The sequence below is a fragment of the Manis pentadactyla genome, chromosome 14 (genome assembly GCF_030020395.1).
Source record: "Manis pentadactyla isolate mManPen7 chromosome 14, mManPen7.hap1, whole genome shotgun sequence".
Lineage (NCBI taxonomy): Eukaryota > Metazoa > Chordata > Mammalia > Pholidota > Manidae > Manis > Manis pentadactyla.
This window is the reverse complement of record NC_080032.1, coordinates 52,473,994-52,493,421: the sequence shown is the minus strand read 5'-3', so window position 1 is coordinate 52,493,421 and position 19,428 is coordinate 52,473,994. Positions and strand designations below refer to the sequence as shown.

Below are 19,428 nucleotides of genomic sequence, written 5' to 3'. Positions count from 1 at the left end.
ACTGATCTCACTGAAGATGTCTATATTCCTAGTCTGGTATCTTTACCCTAGAGAATTAGTGTGACCTTGACTTTGCATAATGCTGAGCACAGAGTTTCTATAGGGACTTCTTTGCCCATTGTTACATTGCTCTCACTGTAAATATCCTGCCTTGCTTTTTCTGGAGGCACTCACCCTGCTCTGACTACACCCACAGTCCCTGTCTCATTGTCACAGTCCAGTCATTTTTCACAGGTGGTTCCTTTAGCAATTTACATGTGATGTAGTTTTTTTTTTTGGTATCATTAATCTACAATTACATGAAGAACATTATGTTTACTAGGCTCCCCCCTTCACCAAGTACCCCCCCACATACCCCTTCACAGTCACTGTCCATCTGCGTAGTAAGATGCTGTAAAATCACTACTTGTCTTCTCTGTGTTGCACAGCCCTCCCCGTGCCCCACACACACTATACATGCTAATCGTAATGCCCTCTTTCTTTTTCCCCGCCCTTATCCCTCCCTTCCCACCCATCCTCCCCAGTCCCTTTCCCTTTGGTAACTTTAGTCCATTCTTGGGTTCTGTGATTCTGCTGCTGTTTTGTTCCTTCAGTTTTTCTTTGTTCTTATACTCCACATATGAGTGAAGTCATTTGGTACTTGTCTTTCTCCGCCTGGCTTATTTCACTGAGCATAATACCCTATAGCTCCATCCATGTTGTTGCGAATGGTAGGATCTGTTTTTTCCTTATGGCTGAGTAATATTCCATTGTGTATATGTACCACATCTTCTTTAACATGTGATGTAGTTTTAATGAATGCATTTGTCAGAAATCCTAACACACTCTGCAAAGTCCCCATATTATTATGGATAAACTTTCCAGTGATTTGATGGGGGTGGTGTCAGAAGATATTTATTATTTTGGTACCATCTTATTAGCAAAGAGAATTGAGTTCCTGAAGTGTTTTGTTTTTGCTTTTGTCTGTTAATAAAACAAATACCATGATTGCAATGTAAAATCTTAGGATTGTGGGATGTTAAGAGTCATCTGGCTGGATTTCAATGTAAGCAGAGCCATAAGAGTTTGCATTTTGTTGAATAAATGAAAGACTGATGGTGTTAAACTCTTTAAAAAGCAGTTACATCTGCTCGGTTTCCAGGTGAGATAGTATGGAGGCTGGGAGCAAACATCATCATTTTTATAGAAAGTACTCAGTGGTAAAGTGTGGACCTGTTACATTTTAATCTACACTATAAGCACAAAAACATATGGATATATAAGTTTATAGACAAGACAGGCAGGTAAAGTGGGGAAATGCATATTGTCTTGCCAATATAGTTGATTTTCTTTTAAAAACAGAAGAAAGAGAGATCAGAAGTCACCTGTGTTCAAATCCCAGTGTGACATGAGACTGTCCGTGTGCTTCTACTTACCCTTGGCACCTTTTCTAGGCTCAGACTAAGTTACTGAGGAATTTCCCAAAACTTCCTACCACCCATTTTTGCTTCCTCTAAAAGTAGGCCAAAAATTTGGGACTGGCAAGAGAAACACTGTGAACAGGATGAACGTTAAAAAGTATGGTAAGTGGAGGAAGCCAGCACAAAGGACCACAGACGATCCTACTGCTGTGACCTTTCTTTAAAAAAGGAAAGTGATACACAGAAAGCAGATGTGTGCTCTCCCAGTAGCTGTGGGAACAAGGATTGAGTCTAAATGGGCATGAGGGAAATTTGGGAGGTGATGTAATCGTTCTAAAGCTGGCTTGTGGTAGGGTTGCACAACTGTATAAATGTAATAAAACTCATCAATTGCATGATTTGCATACGCCCTGGGAATTGTGCTCTGCCACACCATTTCTACATGTGAGGAAATGTAAGCAAACACTTACTGGTTACTGTGGAAAAGATGAGCTCACTAAGACCAGAAGGGTTATGACATCTCCCTCACGAGTAACCTCAGCGGCCCCCACAAATGAATCTCCCAAACACACGCTTCAGGGGGAAAGTGCACTGGCTTTGCAAAGGAACTCCCAGACCAGCCTCCTGACCTTTCCAAGAGACTGTCCCTGAGACTGTCCCGGCAGCCTGTCCAACAGGAATACCATGGTGGCCATACATCTGTGCTGGCCTCATTTTCTGGTAGACATCTTCTTGATAGAAAAAGAAACAGGTGACATTAATTTTAATAGCATTTTTTTTCTTTAACCCAGTATGTCCAAAGTGGTACCATTTCAGTGTGTAATCAGTGCAAAAAATGACTAATGAGATGTTTTACTTTTTTTTTCATGCAAATCTTCGAAATATGATATGTCTTATACTTAACAATACATCTCAGTTCAGACTAGCTGCATTTCCAAGTGCTCCATGGCATCAGGTGGCTACTGTATTGGGCAGACAGGCCTAGAGGTACCTAGTTTATTGGTGATAATCCAAAGGCTTTGGATTATTTGTAGAGAGAGTAGTTTTCATGCTAACACCCACTGGTAATTTAAAAAGCATGTAGAGGTGTACATTGAATTGTTCTATAAATGCCCACTCATCTCTGGGATCCTCAGCTTTGTTTCAAATTAATTTTTCACATGGTCATGAGGGACGTTTTCATCCACTCAGTGAGTTTCATTTTTAGGTCTTGGCAGTTAAATCCCTGTGGTCAGCACATACAGCAGTGTTTGAAATTAACATTGCAAAGGAGCCATTGGAGAAGAGGAATTATGAACAAGTATTTTTGTTAAAATTAAAGGTTAGGTCCTTAATCAGGAAACTGCATCCTATCCTTAAAAAATAACAGCTGTGATGATTTACAATAATAGTTCTCTCTGATTATTGTAATTATTGAGCTAAAACTACCAGGAACTGTCTAGAAATTACAGGATCACAGATAAATCCCTACAGTTTGGGGCGGGGGGGGGGGGTCTCAGGTAGGATTTTTGGTTTGGTTTGATTGAGGGTAGGATACGGGTTGTCCAGGCTGCAATAATACAACCATTTGAAGTCCTGTCAAGATTCCTACACTGCAGGTCCATGGACGTGCTCTGATCGCTGCCTCCTACACACATCCCACGGTATCTGCTGCCCAACATTGACAGTTGTACCTGTCATTGACTGCCCAGTTCTTGTGGAATTAAAATTGTTATGCAGCTGTAGCACTGGGAAAAATAGTCCTTTTTCCAGAAACACTGTAATTACATTTTCTATGTAGACCCAGAAATAAATGAGAAAAAAATCAACCTCATAAAAAACCAGCAGAAAGGAAGGCAGGTGATCGTCTGCTTCTCAGTTTCTGTTGCTTGTTCCTGGAAGTCCAGCTTTGCTGCCCGTGACCTTTGTTTGCTCTTCCTCTCTGTGGACTGAACTCATGCCCTGGGGATGCAGGTGTCCCTGTCTCCCCTCCATTTCCTTTTCTTTTCGATACTAACAGACCTGCCGCCCTGGAGGGCACTGTAATTAGACCCATGGGTTTATTAGGGTCATGGCTCCGTCAGGGTCCCTCACACAAATGCTGGGAACGGATACAAGCTTTTATCTGGCCTCACTCTTGGTTTCTGCAATTAATCTAGAGCACCCCTGCTTCACAAGGCTACTTCACCATATCACCTCTGACTCTGGAACCTCAGTTTGGGCTCCCCAGGCCTCCGTGGTTTACTTTGGACATTTTGTACCTGCCTTAGCGTCTCCCCACTCACACATCCTGCCTCCACATTCCGTGGAGCCCCTCCATGCTCAAAATGAGCCCAGTTATTCCTCCCCCAGCCACCAGCAGCCCCTGGCCTATATTAACAGGCAACACTGGGGCTTAACTTAGTTACTAACAATCAGAACAGTGTTCCCACCTCTTCAGCTTCCAGGACAGTTCCTCTTCCCAATGGTGGCAGTCTCCCTTTTGCCTTTGTTCAGCAAAGGAGCAGCTTTATTTCTTAATGTTAAAGAAAAACCAGTTCCCATCATACTCACTGATGTATGAGTTAGCTTAGGTTCTCCCCAAACCAAAACCTCAGACAGAGACTTGTGTCTTGGGTCCAAGTGGCCTTTTTGGGAAGGGATCCTAGGATGCACAAGTGGGGCAGAGGGGAGAGGAGAGGAGAAAGAAGACAGTAGAGGAAGCACCAATCCACTGGTTATTACCGTGGGCAACTGGGACTCTCTGAGGAATGGTGGAGAGCACCCCCAGAATTGCAGCTCTGAAGAACCAGAGAAGGCGGCCTTTTCCCACTCACTTTCCATCCTCCATGGCAGGAAGTTCCCCCAGGAGTGGTAACACCCCTGGCACTTTGGGCTGCCTGTGTCCAGGAGAAGTCAAGTGAACTACCAAACCTTCAAAAAGCCCTGAGCTGGAAATGCTGAGGTGCTCCACAGCAGCTGGAGGTGGGCGCTGCCAGGGAGCTGAAGGGTGCCCTCCTGGCCACCGCTGAGGCTGCAGGCAGGCTGAGGGGAGGTGGTGTGGAACACAGAATGCAACAGCTACTTTTCATGAGTGGTAATTGAAAGCTCTCCTCCTCAGCCACCTCAAAAAAACAAAAACAAGATACATTTAAAGGGAAATATCCCCAAGACCTGATATCTCCTCTGCAGCTGTTTCTTCATGTCAAGCAGAGGAATCCTCAAAGACAGCTGGCTTACATGGCCCAGCCGGGTCCTTTTATAGGGGTGCCTTATCTTTGAGCTCCTTATGTCACTATGTTAGATGTGCTCCATTAGCTAAAGTCAGGTCAAAAAGGTGGTCGTCCCCAGTCCTGTTGTCACTCTTTGTTGGAGTCTTTAAGGAGGCTGTTGGCCAGGCACGCAGAGCGTGGGGACAGAAGCCTTCCCCCCCCCACCCCCCCGGGCAAGCTGAGGCTTTGGGAACATTCAAAGCCAAGCAGCATGCTGGTCCCAACCAGGAATGCAGCAATTCCCACAGCAGAGCAGTTCCTACAACGATGTCGTCAATGCAGGAAGGGACAAGGGGAGAAGTTACTCTTCACTGAGGCACCCAGGGCAAGTCCAGTGACTTTTGCAGACTTTGGGACTGAGCAGAGGAGAGGTTAGGCAGCTTAGCGAGGGCCCCTCGTGGTGCCATTTATGGGAGACACTTCATGTCAACAGATCACCTTCTAAATCCTTGACCCTTCAAAGTATTTGCTTAAAATTATGCTGCCGACTACAGGATTCCCAAAGCACCAAGATTGTTCTTCAAACAGAAAGACCAGACAGACGTACAGACAGGCAATCTGGACTGTGGGAACTCAGGGTATCTTAACGGTTCATGACATGGTTTGTCTTTTTCAGTATGGATTAGGTGTACTTAAAGATATTCATCTACTATTCATCATACTCAGAATACACACACAGACGTTTATTTAAGTCAGCTTATTTAAAACATAATAGCAAAGTAGACCTATTATCACCAGGTGACAAATGAGGTTAAGGACTCCTGGGGTCACATCGCCTTGTAAGGAGCAGACCTCAGATTATAAACCAGCTCATGGGTGAAGACAGAAACGTGGCTTCTGCTATGATTACATACCCACCTTCTTATAGGTCCAGGAAGACATGCAACCTCAGGAGCCAGGATGCTGCTCTGTGAAATAGGAGAGCAAATGGTTCCAAGTCAGACTTTGGCATCATGTAATCTATTTTGAAGACCATCAGGTTAGATACAAAATTATCTCCATGTCTTCCTTACAGTCTGTGATTAAATATTTTTAAAAAACTAACAATAGGGTTTGTGTGCATGACTGTTTTGTAATGACAAGTTAAATGTTTTCCAGAAAAGAAATACAAAAATTTGAAACAAAAAATGATACTTTGTATCCTTCTACAAGATGCATTTGGGTCCTGTTTACGGAACTCTGCTTATTCTGATAAGGAAAATATTCAACACAGCTGTCAAGGTCAGCAAACTGCTTTTTTCCTCCAGTTGGCAGTTAGCAAAGCACTCCCAGCCCCCTCCTCCCCTCCTCCAGGCTCCCCTTTTGCCCTGCACATGCCACAATGCCACATATCACAATAATATTAATTGCTCCCCTTGCTTGCACTCAGAGCTCAGACCTTGGGAGATGCCCCTCTGAGCCCACCAGTGTAAAATAAAACCTCAACACTCCAGGACCTCCGAGTGCCGCTTGGTTCTTCCATCAGCGATCCAGTCCAGGTTTTCCAGTTTTTCCTGTAACAATTCTTTGGGTCCCACATTTATATTTGGCAGCAAATTCAGAAGTTTGCATGAACAAGCTTCCTTGGGCAAGTGTGGAAGGAAGAGCTTGTGTGCACACCCCGCAGAAAGGAAACTGCGGGCGTTACGGGTTTGCAGCTCTTCCTACAACATGGAGGAACCCATTTGGAAATCTACCCTTGCCTCTCTATGGCTGCAATCTTTCTTTTTAATTTTGTTTTGTCTTAAAGCTACAGCATGGATTTCTATTATGTCGTATCCAGCTTCCCAGTGAGCTATCAGGAAGAAATTCCTCATGGGCTCCTCAGGATTGAAAGGGAATTTAAAGGCCATGAGCCTGTGTTTCTGACCCATTCATTTTGCAGCAAAATTTCTCAAAAGAGGCCTTTCTGTATTTGCTGTCTCTGATTGCCCGCATCCCATGTTTTCCTCAAACCCATCCAGCCAGCATTCAATACCTACTACAAACTGAAATCGCTCTGGTCAAGGTTTCAGAGAGCCCTAGTATCACCAGATTCGGTGGTTACTTGTCTGTCCACCTGTTCCTCCCCCACCCAGGAGCATTCAGCACAGTGGACCACGCCTTCCAGTTTGATATTTTCTTTCCAGGCTTTCATGAAACCAGTGTCTCCAAGCCCTCCTGCCTTACCAGCCACACCTTAATCTTTTACTGACTTCCCAGTGACTGATGACCTAGTTTTGCCTATCGTAGGCCTCTCTCCAAACCATTTCCCTGGGGATACTTCTAGGCTTCTGGCTTTCAATACTTCCTATTTGCTGATGATCCTCAAATTTATACTCTGAGCTGCAGACTTCACCATTTAGCTGCTTCCTTGACTTTGCCTCTTGGACACCTGACCAACATCTCAAACTCAGTGTGTGCAAAACAGAGCACTCATGCCCTTTCCGCCAACTTGCTCCTCCCTGGGTCTTTCTCTCTTCCATTCATGGAACCACTGTTAACCTAGTTGCTCACGTCAAGAACTCAGAAGGCATGCTTGATTCCTCTTTTCTCTCCTCTCCATATCCAGAGGCTCAGCAAGTCCCATGGGCTTCCTCTCCTCAATACATGTGCCAGATTCATCTATTTCTCCTGGTTTCTGCTCTATCACCTCTCCATAGTCTGCTCCTGGTCTCTGTGCTCTCACTTTCACCCTCCTGTAACCCAGTCCCAGAGCAGATCTTCTTAGAATGGAGGTCAGATACAATTTGAATTCAGGAGCACATGTGGGCAGTTTCATAGGACGAGTCTGAAAATGGCTTATCCTTGCTGCTCATTCAGTCAACGGAGCCACGCCCAGGCAAACAGCAGGTAGGAAAGTGCTTAAAGAAAGGGAGAACGGGCTCAGGGAAGAGGTAGCAGCCTCCACCATAGGCAAGTAACATCATCATGGCACAAAATTAATCATTAAAAAACTGACCACACACACACCTGATCCTTTCAAAACCAAGCTTCTGTCCTGTCTATTGGATCAGCCTCTGTCCATTATTCTCTCTGTAGTTGTCAGGCAAAACAACAGCATAATGAAAATACAGTGCAAATAACAAAAATATTGATGGTACAGCAAAGTTGTCAGTCTTGCAAAATAAGCAAGATTTCAAGATTAGGAAAGCAGTTTTAGGGAACTGCCCTATTCATTTGCAAAGCCAGTGACCAATGAGGAAGGGGTAGGGTTAGGGCAGAGAAAATCTATGAGGCTGAAGACCCAAAAAGACAATTCAAATGAGAATGATTTTAACATCAAAGGGGTAAGAGAGACAGCTGGGAAAATTAACAAATGTCTCAAATATTTTTACCAAAGTTATGCAATTGTGCTGTGAAGTCAAATCTTAACTGAAGAATTTCATATTATATGATCACATAATTTTATCAGAAAACTATGCCCCCAAAGCTTGGCTGGTGTTGCTCTTCTAAGAATGAGCTGATGGCAGTGCTCTTACCTGGCTTCTTCTCTAAGGCCCAAACTCCAAATGCTGGGGTGTCTGGAGCCCATCCTGGCCTTCGTCAGCATCTCCCCTTTCCTATGTGATCTCACCCAGGGCGTTGGCTTTAAGCATCACCTACATGCAGTTGTCTCTTAAATTTGTGTCTTCAGATGTATAAACTTGGCCTTCAGATGTATATCCTACTTGTCTGCTTGATATCTGCACTGAACTGTCTAATAGCCTCTCAGACTTAGGTGCCCAAAAACACACCTCTTGATTCCAAACCTGTTCCTCAAGTCTTCCCACCCTGCTCAGTAAAAGCCAGTATCATTCAGCCACTCTCAAAACAAAATCTCAAGAGTCGTTCTTGATGCCGCTGACCCCGCCCACTCCCACATCTGATGGCATAACGAGTTTTGCTGGGCCCACCTTCAAAACACACCCTGTGTACACCTCACTGCATTCCCCGCTGCCACTGAGCCGCGGGGTCACGTCTCTCATCAGGCGGCCTCCTGATGTTACGCCAGCTCCTGCTCTCGCTTCATGGCCGCCCCGTTCCACACAACAGCCACTGTCACCTTTTAAACATAAATCAGATCGTGTCATTCCACACTGAAATCCCTCCAGTGGCTTCTCGTCACATTTATAAAATCCAAACCCTTTCCCATGGCCTCCCAGGCCCGCCTCATCTGACTGTGCCACAGCTCACGCCTCAGGGCCCCGTGCTCCTTGCTCACTCTCCAGCCATTGCAGGGGCTGCCCAGCTGGATTCTCTGCGGGGTTTCTGCAGTCCAGGCCCCTCTCTCCAACAGACTGTGGCTGCCTGACTCCTCATCAAATGTCAGCTCCCACGTCACGTCCAGAGAGGGGCCTTCTCCATCCCCCATCTAACCTTCTTTATGTGGTTACGCTACTTTATCTCCTTGTAACACCGTCATTATCACTAACTGCAACTATTTTGCTTAGTTTTGTGTTTAAATTTTTTCCTGCCTTCCCTTAGATTATAAGGGCAAGGACCTTGTCTAATCTGTTCACTGCTGTGTATTCATCACCAGGGGCTGTCACATAATAGTTGTGCAGTAAATATTTGTCTACTAAGTGGTTTTTAAAATAGAAGAAAAAAGTTCATGATTTCAAGTTTCGTTTTGCAGGATAAAGTCCCACTAAAAATGTTTTTGCATTATTTAACATGAAATTTTGGTTTTCCTTATAAGTGGACTTACATAAGTGGCCTTTTCCTGTACCAGTTATTGTTGAACAATGAAGATCTCCTGTCTTGCGTATTTCCTTCCTCAGCTAGACCGGCAGAGCTGTGGAATAAGGGAGGGAGGGCGAGGCTGACATGACTTGTCTGTGGTTAACCCAAGCTAGGTCACAGGATCAATCATTTTTCTTGCAGAGTGGACAGAGTGCCCTTTCCCCTTTAAAATCCATTCTAGAACTGTGTCTGCAATCTGTCATGCTCACAAGTTTGCTGTGTTTGTATGAACTCTCTTCTTTTTAATGGGATACTTTTTCTGTCTCTAGATTCCACCTCTGTTTTAAATATCTGCGATTGCTCTAAGACCACAGATAAACATTGTAAGTCCTTTTCCTGGGTTCTCTGGGTAGTCTGGCCTATAATTCATCTGGGTCAGGACACTTGAATTTAATTCTATTTAGGACATGAATAAAGGTTCTCATTAGAGGGGAGCGCCCACAGTGCAAGACAATTTGGCAACACACTGATGTCACTGAATCACAGAATTAAAGAGTTGCCTCATTAATGTGAAGGCCTGCATGCCTTCCAAAGAAGTGGCTTCTACAGCTCCTTGAGTTCTGATAACCAGTCATCTGGGCCCAAAATATATTTTGAAGGCTTTGAGGTCTATTTTAAGTTTAAGTGCTCTTCCGTCTTGCTACATGTCATAATCCCTTGGGGTCTGTGGGAAGAAAAGAGAGAGTGGGGGGTGACAACTGTTCGGAATGTTAGATAGATAGGCACGGGCAGCCGGAAGAGGGAAGTTAAGGTTCAAAGAAAAAGCCGCCCAAACTCGGCCCAGGAAGGGTCCCATGTGGAGACAGGTTTGCAGGGGGATGGCTTCCCCCCCAGCCAGATCCCAGCCGGGCACAATGGGACGGAACTAAGAGCTGCCCCCCACACCTCAGCGGGAGAGGACGGGCTCACCGGGAGTGAGGCTGTGCAGATGGACCTGTCGGCCAAATAGCACCCCCTTGTCAGCCGCCAAGGCGCCTCCCAGCCAGAATGTAACATAAAGGCCTCCTGCCTAGAGTTCGGGCCTTTGTCCACCTTGACTCTGGTGGGCTCCTCCCTTGAAGGGCATTCAAACAAAACTTTCACTCTGCTTTGCTACTGTGCCTCTGCCCTTCAGTTCCTTGTCATGGTGGAACAAGAACCAAGGAGAACAAACCCAGTCTGGAACAGAAGGAACCAGCTTCCCTATCACCCCATCAGCAAGGCTGGGAAGAGGCGGGATGTTCCCCTGTGTGCCGCCTCCTGGGGGAAGGGGTCTGCCAACAGGGCTCTGAGGTTAACTTGGGAGCACATGCCCTTTCTAAAGGGTCAGCCACTGCTCGGAGTCCACCTCCTCTGGACTCCTGCCAAGCAAAGTAGTCTGAAATTTCATATCGTGTTGACTGAATATTAACTGCTGGCTCAAGTTTACAAAGCACTGTGTCAGCCATGTAGCAAATGTCCTCAGGTCTGGTCCATCTAGTAGCTCCCAGTTTGCAATCTCTGGCCCAAGGCACTGTGAAAAGATTACAGGTGGGCCAAGAGGAGATGCTGATTGTCAGTTTCTTCTGTCACTGCTGCCAGGATGTGGTGGGAATGCAGATTCATTCCTCCTTAGCCCAGAGGACAGTCCCTATTTTACTAGGGTTAGCAAGCAGATGCAAAGCATTTAAAAAAAAAATTCAGGGTTGCAGGGAATCTTCATTTAAATAGTACTGAAGTTTGACAGGAAGAGTGCTAACCTCAGGAAGAGGAACTCATGTGGTTGCCACCTTGGGCCACAAGTTTTATGGACGTGTGGTGTCCCCAAGCAGAAAGACACTATGACTTTGTCATCTATGTGTTTGGGGCCCTCAAACTGGTACCTAGAATAGTGTGTACATGTTATAGTTGCTCAACAATGTATTAAATTAATGTTGCTGATCACGTTAGCTTGCAAATTTCCCTTTAAAAAACATTTTAAGAAAATATCCTGTGTAAATGGCCTGATTCCCTTAGATTTAAGCCTTGGGGCAGCAGAAGGGAACAAAGACAAGGGACCCACCAAGAATTAGTTTTTGGTGTCAGTAATTCTAGTAATTTTTTTAACCTCCATCTCTGTTGGTTATAGGGAGACAGCGGTGTTAGTTTCCTTAGAGGTGTGGATACTGAGGTTCAAAGAGAATAAACAGCTTGCCCAAAGTCAGCTCACAAATGGTGTAGATGGGATTTGAACCCAGTTCAGATCTATGGTCATCATAACTATCTGTAAGCACCCCCAAAAGAAGAGATTTCTGCTATGCCTTTGTCCTGGAGGCCACCAAATGTCAGAGATAAAGTCTGAATACTGTTCAAAGATGGGACTAGCTGTAACACTGCTGTGAAGGCAAGAAATGTATTACTGCAACAAGAAAGACCTTCCAGGGAATTTTATTCAACCCTTGGATAACCTGCATCCCAGTTTCTAAGGATAATGGTTGAGCTTGAGGGCTTTCCCTTTAAAATCAGTATGTCCTAAAAACCAAATTTATTATCTTCCCAACCAAAACTTCCATAACATAGATCCTATAAAGGGATCATCTAGTCACAAAAACTAGAAACTCCGGAATCATCTTTAGCTCCCTCCCTCCCTCCAGATATCAGGCACAACTTCTGCAAAGTCTCATAGTCATTCCCATCTGTCTATCCCTTGCTTCAGGGATTCATGCTCACTCCCTGCAACAATTAACAATCCCTCCCCAGCCCCTTAAGCCTGCACTCCTGTTTGATCCAGTTTAGATTCCCTGGGCCATCATTAGCTGGGTTACACCTGCAGTCTCCCTCTATTCCCTCACACCCGCCCTTGCCATTGTAAAGCTTGGTTAAATAATCTTTCTTCAATTTCTGAACACAACGGCTGAGCTCTCAGGGTTTTCACTCGCTCTCTCCCTGCCTCTCCTTCCTTTTTATGTGTCTCTCTCTCTTTTTCACTGATAAAACCTTCCTCCCTTGTTTGAGTTTATTATTGAAGGTTCGGTGCAGTCTCTGTGCGGCCACCCTGGTTCCGCAGGCAGAACAGCGGGGTGACTCCTGGGTGCCCACAGAGTGTGACCCGACCCTTCTCCGGGACCGGCAGGCAGTGGCCTCCCCCTCGCCCATGTCAGGGGCGCCCACTCTCCCTCCTTCTGCCCAGACTCCGTCCACGCCCCGTGGGGTCAGCACGTCCCCTCCCTCATCTCCTTCCTCCACTCCCAGGTTTTCACCAGTTTGGAGAAATGATGTTTCGCTTTTCACAAAAAAGGCTAAGAAACATTTTAGACACAGTTGGAGACCCCCCTGCTTACCTGAAGGCAGGAAAGTGACGCCCCTTGAACACAGCAGAATTTTCTGTGTTTATTAAACACACATAAATTTCTCTCCACACCTACAGAAAAAGAAACACCTGCCAATGCTCACCGCTCCAAATGCTCACTCATCAGTCTTATTTGGCCCAGTGGGGGAACCAAATAAGAAATCACTCCCTCTTTGCTGGAGACTTGCTTGCTTTTAGTTAAGGGAGGACAGGCTTGGACTGTGAATGCCTGACATCAGCGAGGAGGTGGCTGATATTAATCCAGTAAAAGAAACCAGATGGACAAATAAGGACCCACTATATGAGGGAATATGTGAAACAGGCTTCTTTTGGCTAGACACCTTTTTCTTCCTTCTCTCCCAACTTCAGCTCGCTGTTTTAATGGGCAACTGAACCTGCACAGAGGATACGATTTTCACTGATGAAACTGAATTTACAACTTGAAGAAGGGGTGGGGCAGGGAGCAAATAGAGGTCTGGGATTAACCAAACTGCAAGGAGATAATAAAAATTAATTGAACAGGGAGTATGGGCTCCAAGCAAAGCAGTCTTCAAGGTTTTTCTGAGGATGTCAGCCACCCCACTTTGCCCACACTGGGCACTCTGCGATCACGCTCCTGCCGAGAACTTGCAGCTATGCCTCCCGTGGGCACCTCACCACTCGGGCCCCACCCAAAGCCTGCAAGGCAGAGGCACGTCCTTGGAAATGCATTACAAAGCATCATACAGCTGTTTTCTCCAAAGGAGCAACGTTACAATTGGGCAACGAGTTCTTCATAGGAATTGACAAGATACAGACTCTAGGAAATAAGCAAAGATCGGCCACATGAGCAGAACCTTCTCTAACGATCCTGTCAAACACTCAAAATTGTTAAATTATACTTAAAATATCCTGAAATGGGCAAAATGTAATGTGCTACAAATACTCCACCAATGGCTGGCAGGGGGGTCTTGAGAGTGGGGTATACATCTTTTGAGTGAAGCAGGAAGTGGAATATTTAAATACAAATGAGAAAGGATAACTCAAACTAGAGTATACATTTCCTCTAAATCAGTGGTTGTGGATAAAATGAAAGTTCCTGTGGCCAGGATTCTCACCTGGCCCTGGTTGGCTAGCTCACTGCACACCTGTGGGCACTACATGGCTGTTGACTCTAGCTGGAGTGGTGGCAGCGCCGAGAACAGAGGCTCAGAGGACTGCTGTGCTGGCAGAGGCGCCCAGAGGCAGAGACTGGCTTGTTGCATGCAGACTTGCTCTGAGTGAACGGGATTTTTAGTGACTGACCTGCCACTGTGGAAATAATAAAGTTGGGTATAACCCTTCCACCCCAAAGACGTTTTACTGTCAGTTTTCTTTGGTCACATTGAATCCATAGTGAACTTGCCCAGGGCTGAAACCCATTGGCAAGACAGTGGTTCTCGAACTTTTCGGTGCCAATACTACATATTTTTTAAATGATTGAGGATCTCGGAAAGCTGTTGTTTATATGGTTATATTTACTGGTGGTTATTGTGCAGAAATTAAAACAATTTTAAAAACATTTTAACTAATTCATCTAAACAATAGATCATAAATATCATTTTATGAAAAATAACCAGTTTGAAAATGAAAATGAAATGAAAAAATAGTTTCTAAAGCAAAACAAACAGTGAGAAGGCATTGTTTTGCATTTTTGCAAATCTCTTTAAGGTGTGCCTCAACAGAAGACAGCTGGATTCTCATCTGCTTTTGAGCTGTTGTGATTTCATGCGGATAACTCTGGGAGGGAAAGTATTTTCCATGCCCGTGGCAAAACACCTTTAAACTAAAATCAATCAGAGACAGAAATAAAGTGGGAGAAAGCCGTTTATTGTTTACAAGCAGTAGTCCACTTCTACTAGCCCATGTCTCCTGAGACCTGGTGGCAGAAAAAGGGGCCCTACCCAACCTCTCAGGTCCAGATATGCCCCAGCTCCCCCTTGTAATTACCTATATTGTCTTGCCAATAGTTTCAGCCCCTGGCAAGTTTGTTATGGATTCAATGTGACCAAAGACATTGACAGCAAAATGTTCTTTGGGGTGAAAGGGTTTACCTGGCTTGTTCTCCCTAGGGTAGGTGGAGCACTAGTGTCTCTACCTCCGCCCAGAGCACTGGGCCGAGCTCTCTGTATAGTGCAATAGCTTATTGCCTAAAGGTGTGGAAGCGGTAACCTAGCAACAGGCCACTTACATCATCAGGTGGTTTAAGTTTCAGTGAGGATCCTGGCCATAGCAACCCCAACTTCCCCATACCTATTGATATGGAGATGGCTACTTCTCTCCACCCCTTGGAAACACCTATATGTGGAGATGCACTAAGGCCAGGCTAGAGATTCTGGAAATACTGTTTAACCACAACCAGTCATGCAGCTTCCAGAAAACTAATGAACACTTATAGGAAAATTAGTGGAAAAGTCAAATATTGGCTTAGTGTTAGTATGAAAGTAGTTTTGATCTCATGGGCATCCTAAAAGGTCTCAGCAATCTCCAGGGGTCTCCAGCCCATACCTTTAGAGTCACGGCTTCAGATCAATATGCCAACTAAAATAAATGTTACATATTTGCTTGGCCTACAAGCCACCTATATGGCTTGCCTTCTTAGTATGTGTGGGAGGCAGAATTACACGATTGCCCCATTTCCCGTCCCCTGGTACACAGACTTCTGTAAAATTTTGGGAACTTGTGCATGAGGCCATAGTCACTTCCATGATTAAGTTATGTATCCGGCACAGTTAACTTTAAGAATGGGAGGCTGTTCTGGGTGGACCAGATCTAATCAACAGGGCTCTTCCTGAAGAGAAATTGAAATGTGGGAAGGATTCAACACAAGCGAGATTCTCAGTTGCTGCCTTTGAAGATGCAGGGAGCCTCCAGTAGCTGAGATTGGCCCTTGGAGGCAAAGAAACAGGGGGGACTATCAGCAAAGGAAACAGGGACCTCAGCCCTACAACCACAAGAAACTGAAGTCAGCCAATAGCATGAATGAGCTACGGAGGAGTTTTTCCTCAGAGCCTCCAGAAAGAAATACAGCCTGGTAGGCATCCTGGTTTATCCTGGGAGACCCTGAGCACAGAACATAAGCCACACTTTGTGTGAATTTCCGACCTACAGAACTGTGAGATAGTAAATGATTGTGGTTTTAAGTCACTATATTTGAGGTAACTTTTTACACAGAAATAGAAAATGATATAAAGTTACTTAAAAATTACACAATCATAAATACAACCTCCTTGTAAAAAATGAAAATGTTAGTGAGAGATTAAAAGTACCCCCTGGCCCTCCCATCCTAACCAATCTGGGCCCCTTTCCCAGGGGTAGCCATTCTTTGTTGGGTATGAATCCTTTCTTCTAGGCTTTTTTTCTATGCATTTATGTGCATGTGTGTATACATATACACATACTAGTAGAAAATACATAGTTCGGCTGTGGTTTATTTTTCTTATTTTAACTTCAGAACACTAATGTGATTAATGCTATAGCTCAGGTCTCCTAAAAACAAAAACAAAAGTGTAAACTGATGTTCTAGGGCAATTCCCTATGTCCCACGGAGGCAGTTGGAACCACTCTATTACTCTCAGAGCTAAGCTTAAATAGAAATGTATCTTGGAAACTGCTGTTTAGAATGGTGAGGATGGGGTTCCAGCAGCCAAGAAGCAGTGGAATAAGGGCTGGCCTCACTTTTGTTTTTAACCTCAGTTCATCCACAGCTAGGATGAAATGGCTCCATTATAGACTTGATTCCAAGCCACCAGGGGTAACAATGGTGTCTCTTGTGTCCCAAAGTGATCCTTAATGGCCATCTTGTCCCTGTCTTCATCACAGGAAAATCAAAAGCAATTATGTCTTTAGCATGAAGCTTCAGAACATCTCAAGAAATTGCTGACTCTCCCTTGATTTAAAGAACAATGAACAGGTGTGACATGTTCAGAAAAAACCTGTGGCATCCACTTGTATTACCTCCAGAAGACAGAACAAATCTCCTCTGATGGTGGACCAGAGCGCTGGCATTTGTAGTGTGGCACCTTGTCCAGAGTAGTCCACCAAGGTGGCTTTAAAGACAGGCTTCCAGAAAGAAGCTCCTTTCTCAAGCAACTTTGTCCACCAAACTCAGCCAATGGGCTGCAAGCCTCCCTGTGGAAAGTGGGCGGGTCTGCATTTCTGCTGTGAAGGAAGCAGGAGCAGTGGCCAGTGGCAATGTGAGCACCAGCTTTGCTAAGGTCACTGGCCTTGTGCTCCCCTGACATAGCAGTGACCCTGACATTTCATGAAAGCACAGACATGTCCCTTCATTCTTTGGCCTTTTGTGATGTTGACTTTGCCAGGCAAGCTGTGGCTCCCTACTTGTTTAGAGTTGGCAGGAAACCCCACCAGTTCATACGTTCTTGGGCAGAGGATGCCCAGTAACAGGGGATGCACCGGCCACCTTCTTGACAATGCTGTCCCGACACCCCCCACCCCCACGTCCCTGATCGATGGCTTTTCCACTCTTCCTGGCTGTTCAGGTAGGACCACCCCACACCATGAAAGCCCAGGTGTTGGGTACGGAGCTCTGCCCAGCAGCGGCTGCAGCCCTTAGTCAAAGAATCCACACCCGGAGCAGCAGGTGGCGGCGGGTCGTACGTTTGTGTCTGTACGGGCAGGTTTCACTTCCCTCTACTTGTATCCTCAAGGCACGCGACTCCGAAGGCTCCCCCAAGGGGAGCAACGGGCTTGGGTGTGTACAGGCGTTTGAGCGGGTCTTGAAACTGGTGCACGGTGTCTGAGTACAAAATGCTGAGGGTGACTTCAAACGGTGGAAGTACCCCAAACTTGCCTTTCATGCAGTCCCCATTTGCCTTGGCTGAGGAGGGAGGAGAAAGCTGCCCCCGAAGCCGCGGTCACCGTTGGGTGGTGATAGGCTAAGGCTGCTGAGTGGAGAAGGCAAGAGGGCTCCCTCGTTCCTAGCTCTAGAAGCTTGCCGGGAGCTGGGTTTTTGTGCGCGCACCTGGGCGGCCGGCCTCGTTGGGCGGGGCGGGCGGGCGCCGCTGCGCTGCTGGCCACGGCCGGGAGGGGGCGGCCGCTCGCACTTCCTGCGCTGCTCCCGCCCGGCCGCGTCGGCGCGGCGTCCCCACGGCTCCGGCCGGCCTGCGTCCCCGGACGCCCCAGGCCCCGCGGTTCGCCTGCTGGCTGCCCTCATGGACGCGGCGCTGAAGCGGAGCCGCTCGGAGGAGCCGGCCGAGCTCGTGCCGTCCGCCCGGGGCGCGGAGGCGGCGGCTGAAGAGGGCATGGAGCAGGGCCTGGAGGAGGAGGAGGAGGAGGTGGACCCCCGCATCCAGGTAGGCGCGCGGTCCGCTCGGGCCCCGCCGCGCCCAGTGCCTGCGGGCGGGGGCGGCCGCCTAGTCCCGGGCGCGGGGAGAGGGTCTGAAAGCCGTTTCACCCGGCCTTGGGAAGGTGCGTGGGCGCGGCCGGACTGCACTGTGGGGTCCCCGCGGACCCGCGCCAGGATGTGGGGTTCGCCGCAGCGTGCCCGCCGGCTCGGGCGCAGGAGCAACAAAGGGAGAAGGGGGCGGGGGCGCCGGGCCGGTGTCGGGGTGCCTCCCGGCGGCGCGGGCCCGACCCGGGGAGCACGGTGGGCGTTGTCCGACCCGCAGCGGGGACGGGCACCCGAGCCCTGGGTTCCCTGTCCCCACCTGGCCGAGGTGCCGGGCCAAGCCGTCTTCCTCCTCTTAGCGCACGGAAGGGCTTATTGCCACGGGCTCAGCGCTGTGCTTGGCCTCAAATGATTTAAAACCCAGCTTTTCCTTGGTATGAGGTCGGGTGTGAACAGAAATAGGGGCAAACCGATGCGCAAAGCCGATGGGGGCGCAAGCGAGGGGATTGGCCTGGCTTTCTGTGCCTCCATTTCTAAGGGAGATGATTAAAAAACAATTTCCAAACCAAGATTTCCCAGTATCAGCTTAGCCTCTTCACCCTCTAAGCAAAAAGCGCGTCAAATTCCTTTTCTCACACCTGTTTTTCTATCCTTTACATAAATCTTTTTTTTTTTTAATATTGCTTCTAAGCATCCTCTGTGATTTCTGGAGCCCTGATTGGTTTTTCAGTGCACAGATCAATTAAAAGCTCATTTAACTCAGCTGTTGTGGTTTAAATGAATTGTTTTGGCACATTAGCAAGATAAAAGATCACGTAGAAAAATCTTTGGATTTGGAATTCTATCAATTAAAATTACCAGCTTGGGCTACTAAATCTTGTTTTTTTGGGTATGGTGATTCTGTTAAGATCCTTTGTTTGCAGAGTAAAATGAGTTAAATTCATGCTGGGTATTAAATCTGTTAGGGCTTTTTAAAAAAAGCTAGGTAGATTGAGTAATTGGCAGTTTGAAAAGATTACAGAAAAACACTCAACCACTGATGGGTTAATGCCCGAATTGTGCACTACGTTTATCCTTTTAGCTTGGTCTTATTTTCTCTTATCTTTTCTGTAAATTCTTGCTCTAAGGCAAAAGGTCCTGTTTTGATCCACCCTAAATTGTTTGTAACAGGTGGGTTTACCTCAAGGCACATCCTGATATAAATATTTGGCCTTCGCCTTCTAAGGAAATACACAAGTCCTAGGACCTGAGGACATTTTCAAAAGAGACAACATCAAGGAAAAGGTTTCAGAAATGCTGACATTCACTTGCTCTTCTAGCTAAGGTTTAACTACTTTCCTTGAGAATTAATACTGACTCTTACCTCTTCCTATAAATTGTGCTGGAGTTATTTTGCAGGTAATAGGCTGAGTCATCCTGGAAACAAAATTCGAATCCCTGAATCTTTTTTTTCTCCCTCTT

General features: G+C 46.4%; 1 protein-coding gene and 2 long non-coding RNA genes across 6 annotated transcripts in view; 1 reads left to right on the top strand and 2 right to left on the bottom strand.

Annotated features, from left to right (window-relative positions):
• Positions 1–2,777: 2,777 nt before the first annotated feature.
• LOC130680651 (uncharacterized) lies at positions 2,778–8,416 on the bottom strand. The gene is made up of 3 exons (XR_008993679.1): positions 8,071–8,416; positions 5,489–5,538; positions 2,778–4,889 (listed from the first exon to the last, which is right to left on the bottom strand). It is a non-coding gene; the product is annotated as an uncharacterized LOC130680651 (long non-coding RNA).
• Positions 8,417–8,630: 214 nt separating this feature from the next.
• On the bottom strand, positions 8,631–19,427 carry LOC130680623 (uncharacterized). Its single transcript, XR_008993653.1, has 3 exons — positions 19,331–19,427; positions 12,592–12,671; positions 8,631–11,646 (listed from the first exon to the last, which is right to left on the bottom strand). It is a non-coding gene; the product is annotated as an uncharacterized LOC130680623 (long non-coding RNA).
• Positions 17,686–19,428, top strand: part of SH3BP5 (SH3 domain binding protein 5) — a 72,697-nt gene continuing 70,954 nt past the window's right edge. For 2 of the 4 annotated variants that reach the window (XM_036900982.2, XM_036900978.2), the window contains exon 1: positions 17,686–17,932. In XM_036900982.2, coding sequence (XP_036756877.2) covers positions 17,792–17,932 — 141 coding nt within the window. In that variant the 5' untranslated portion in view covers positions 17,686–17,791. The remainder of the gene's footprint in view (positions 17,933–19,428) is intronic. The other 2 variants (XM_057491527.1, XM_036900980.2) reach the window with 1 other exon arrangement.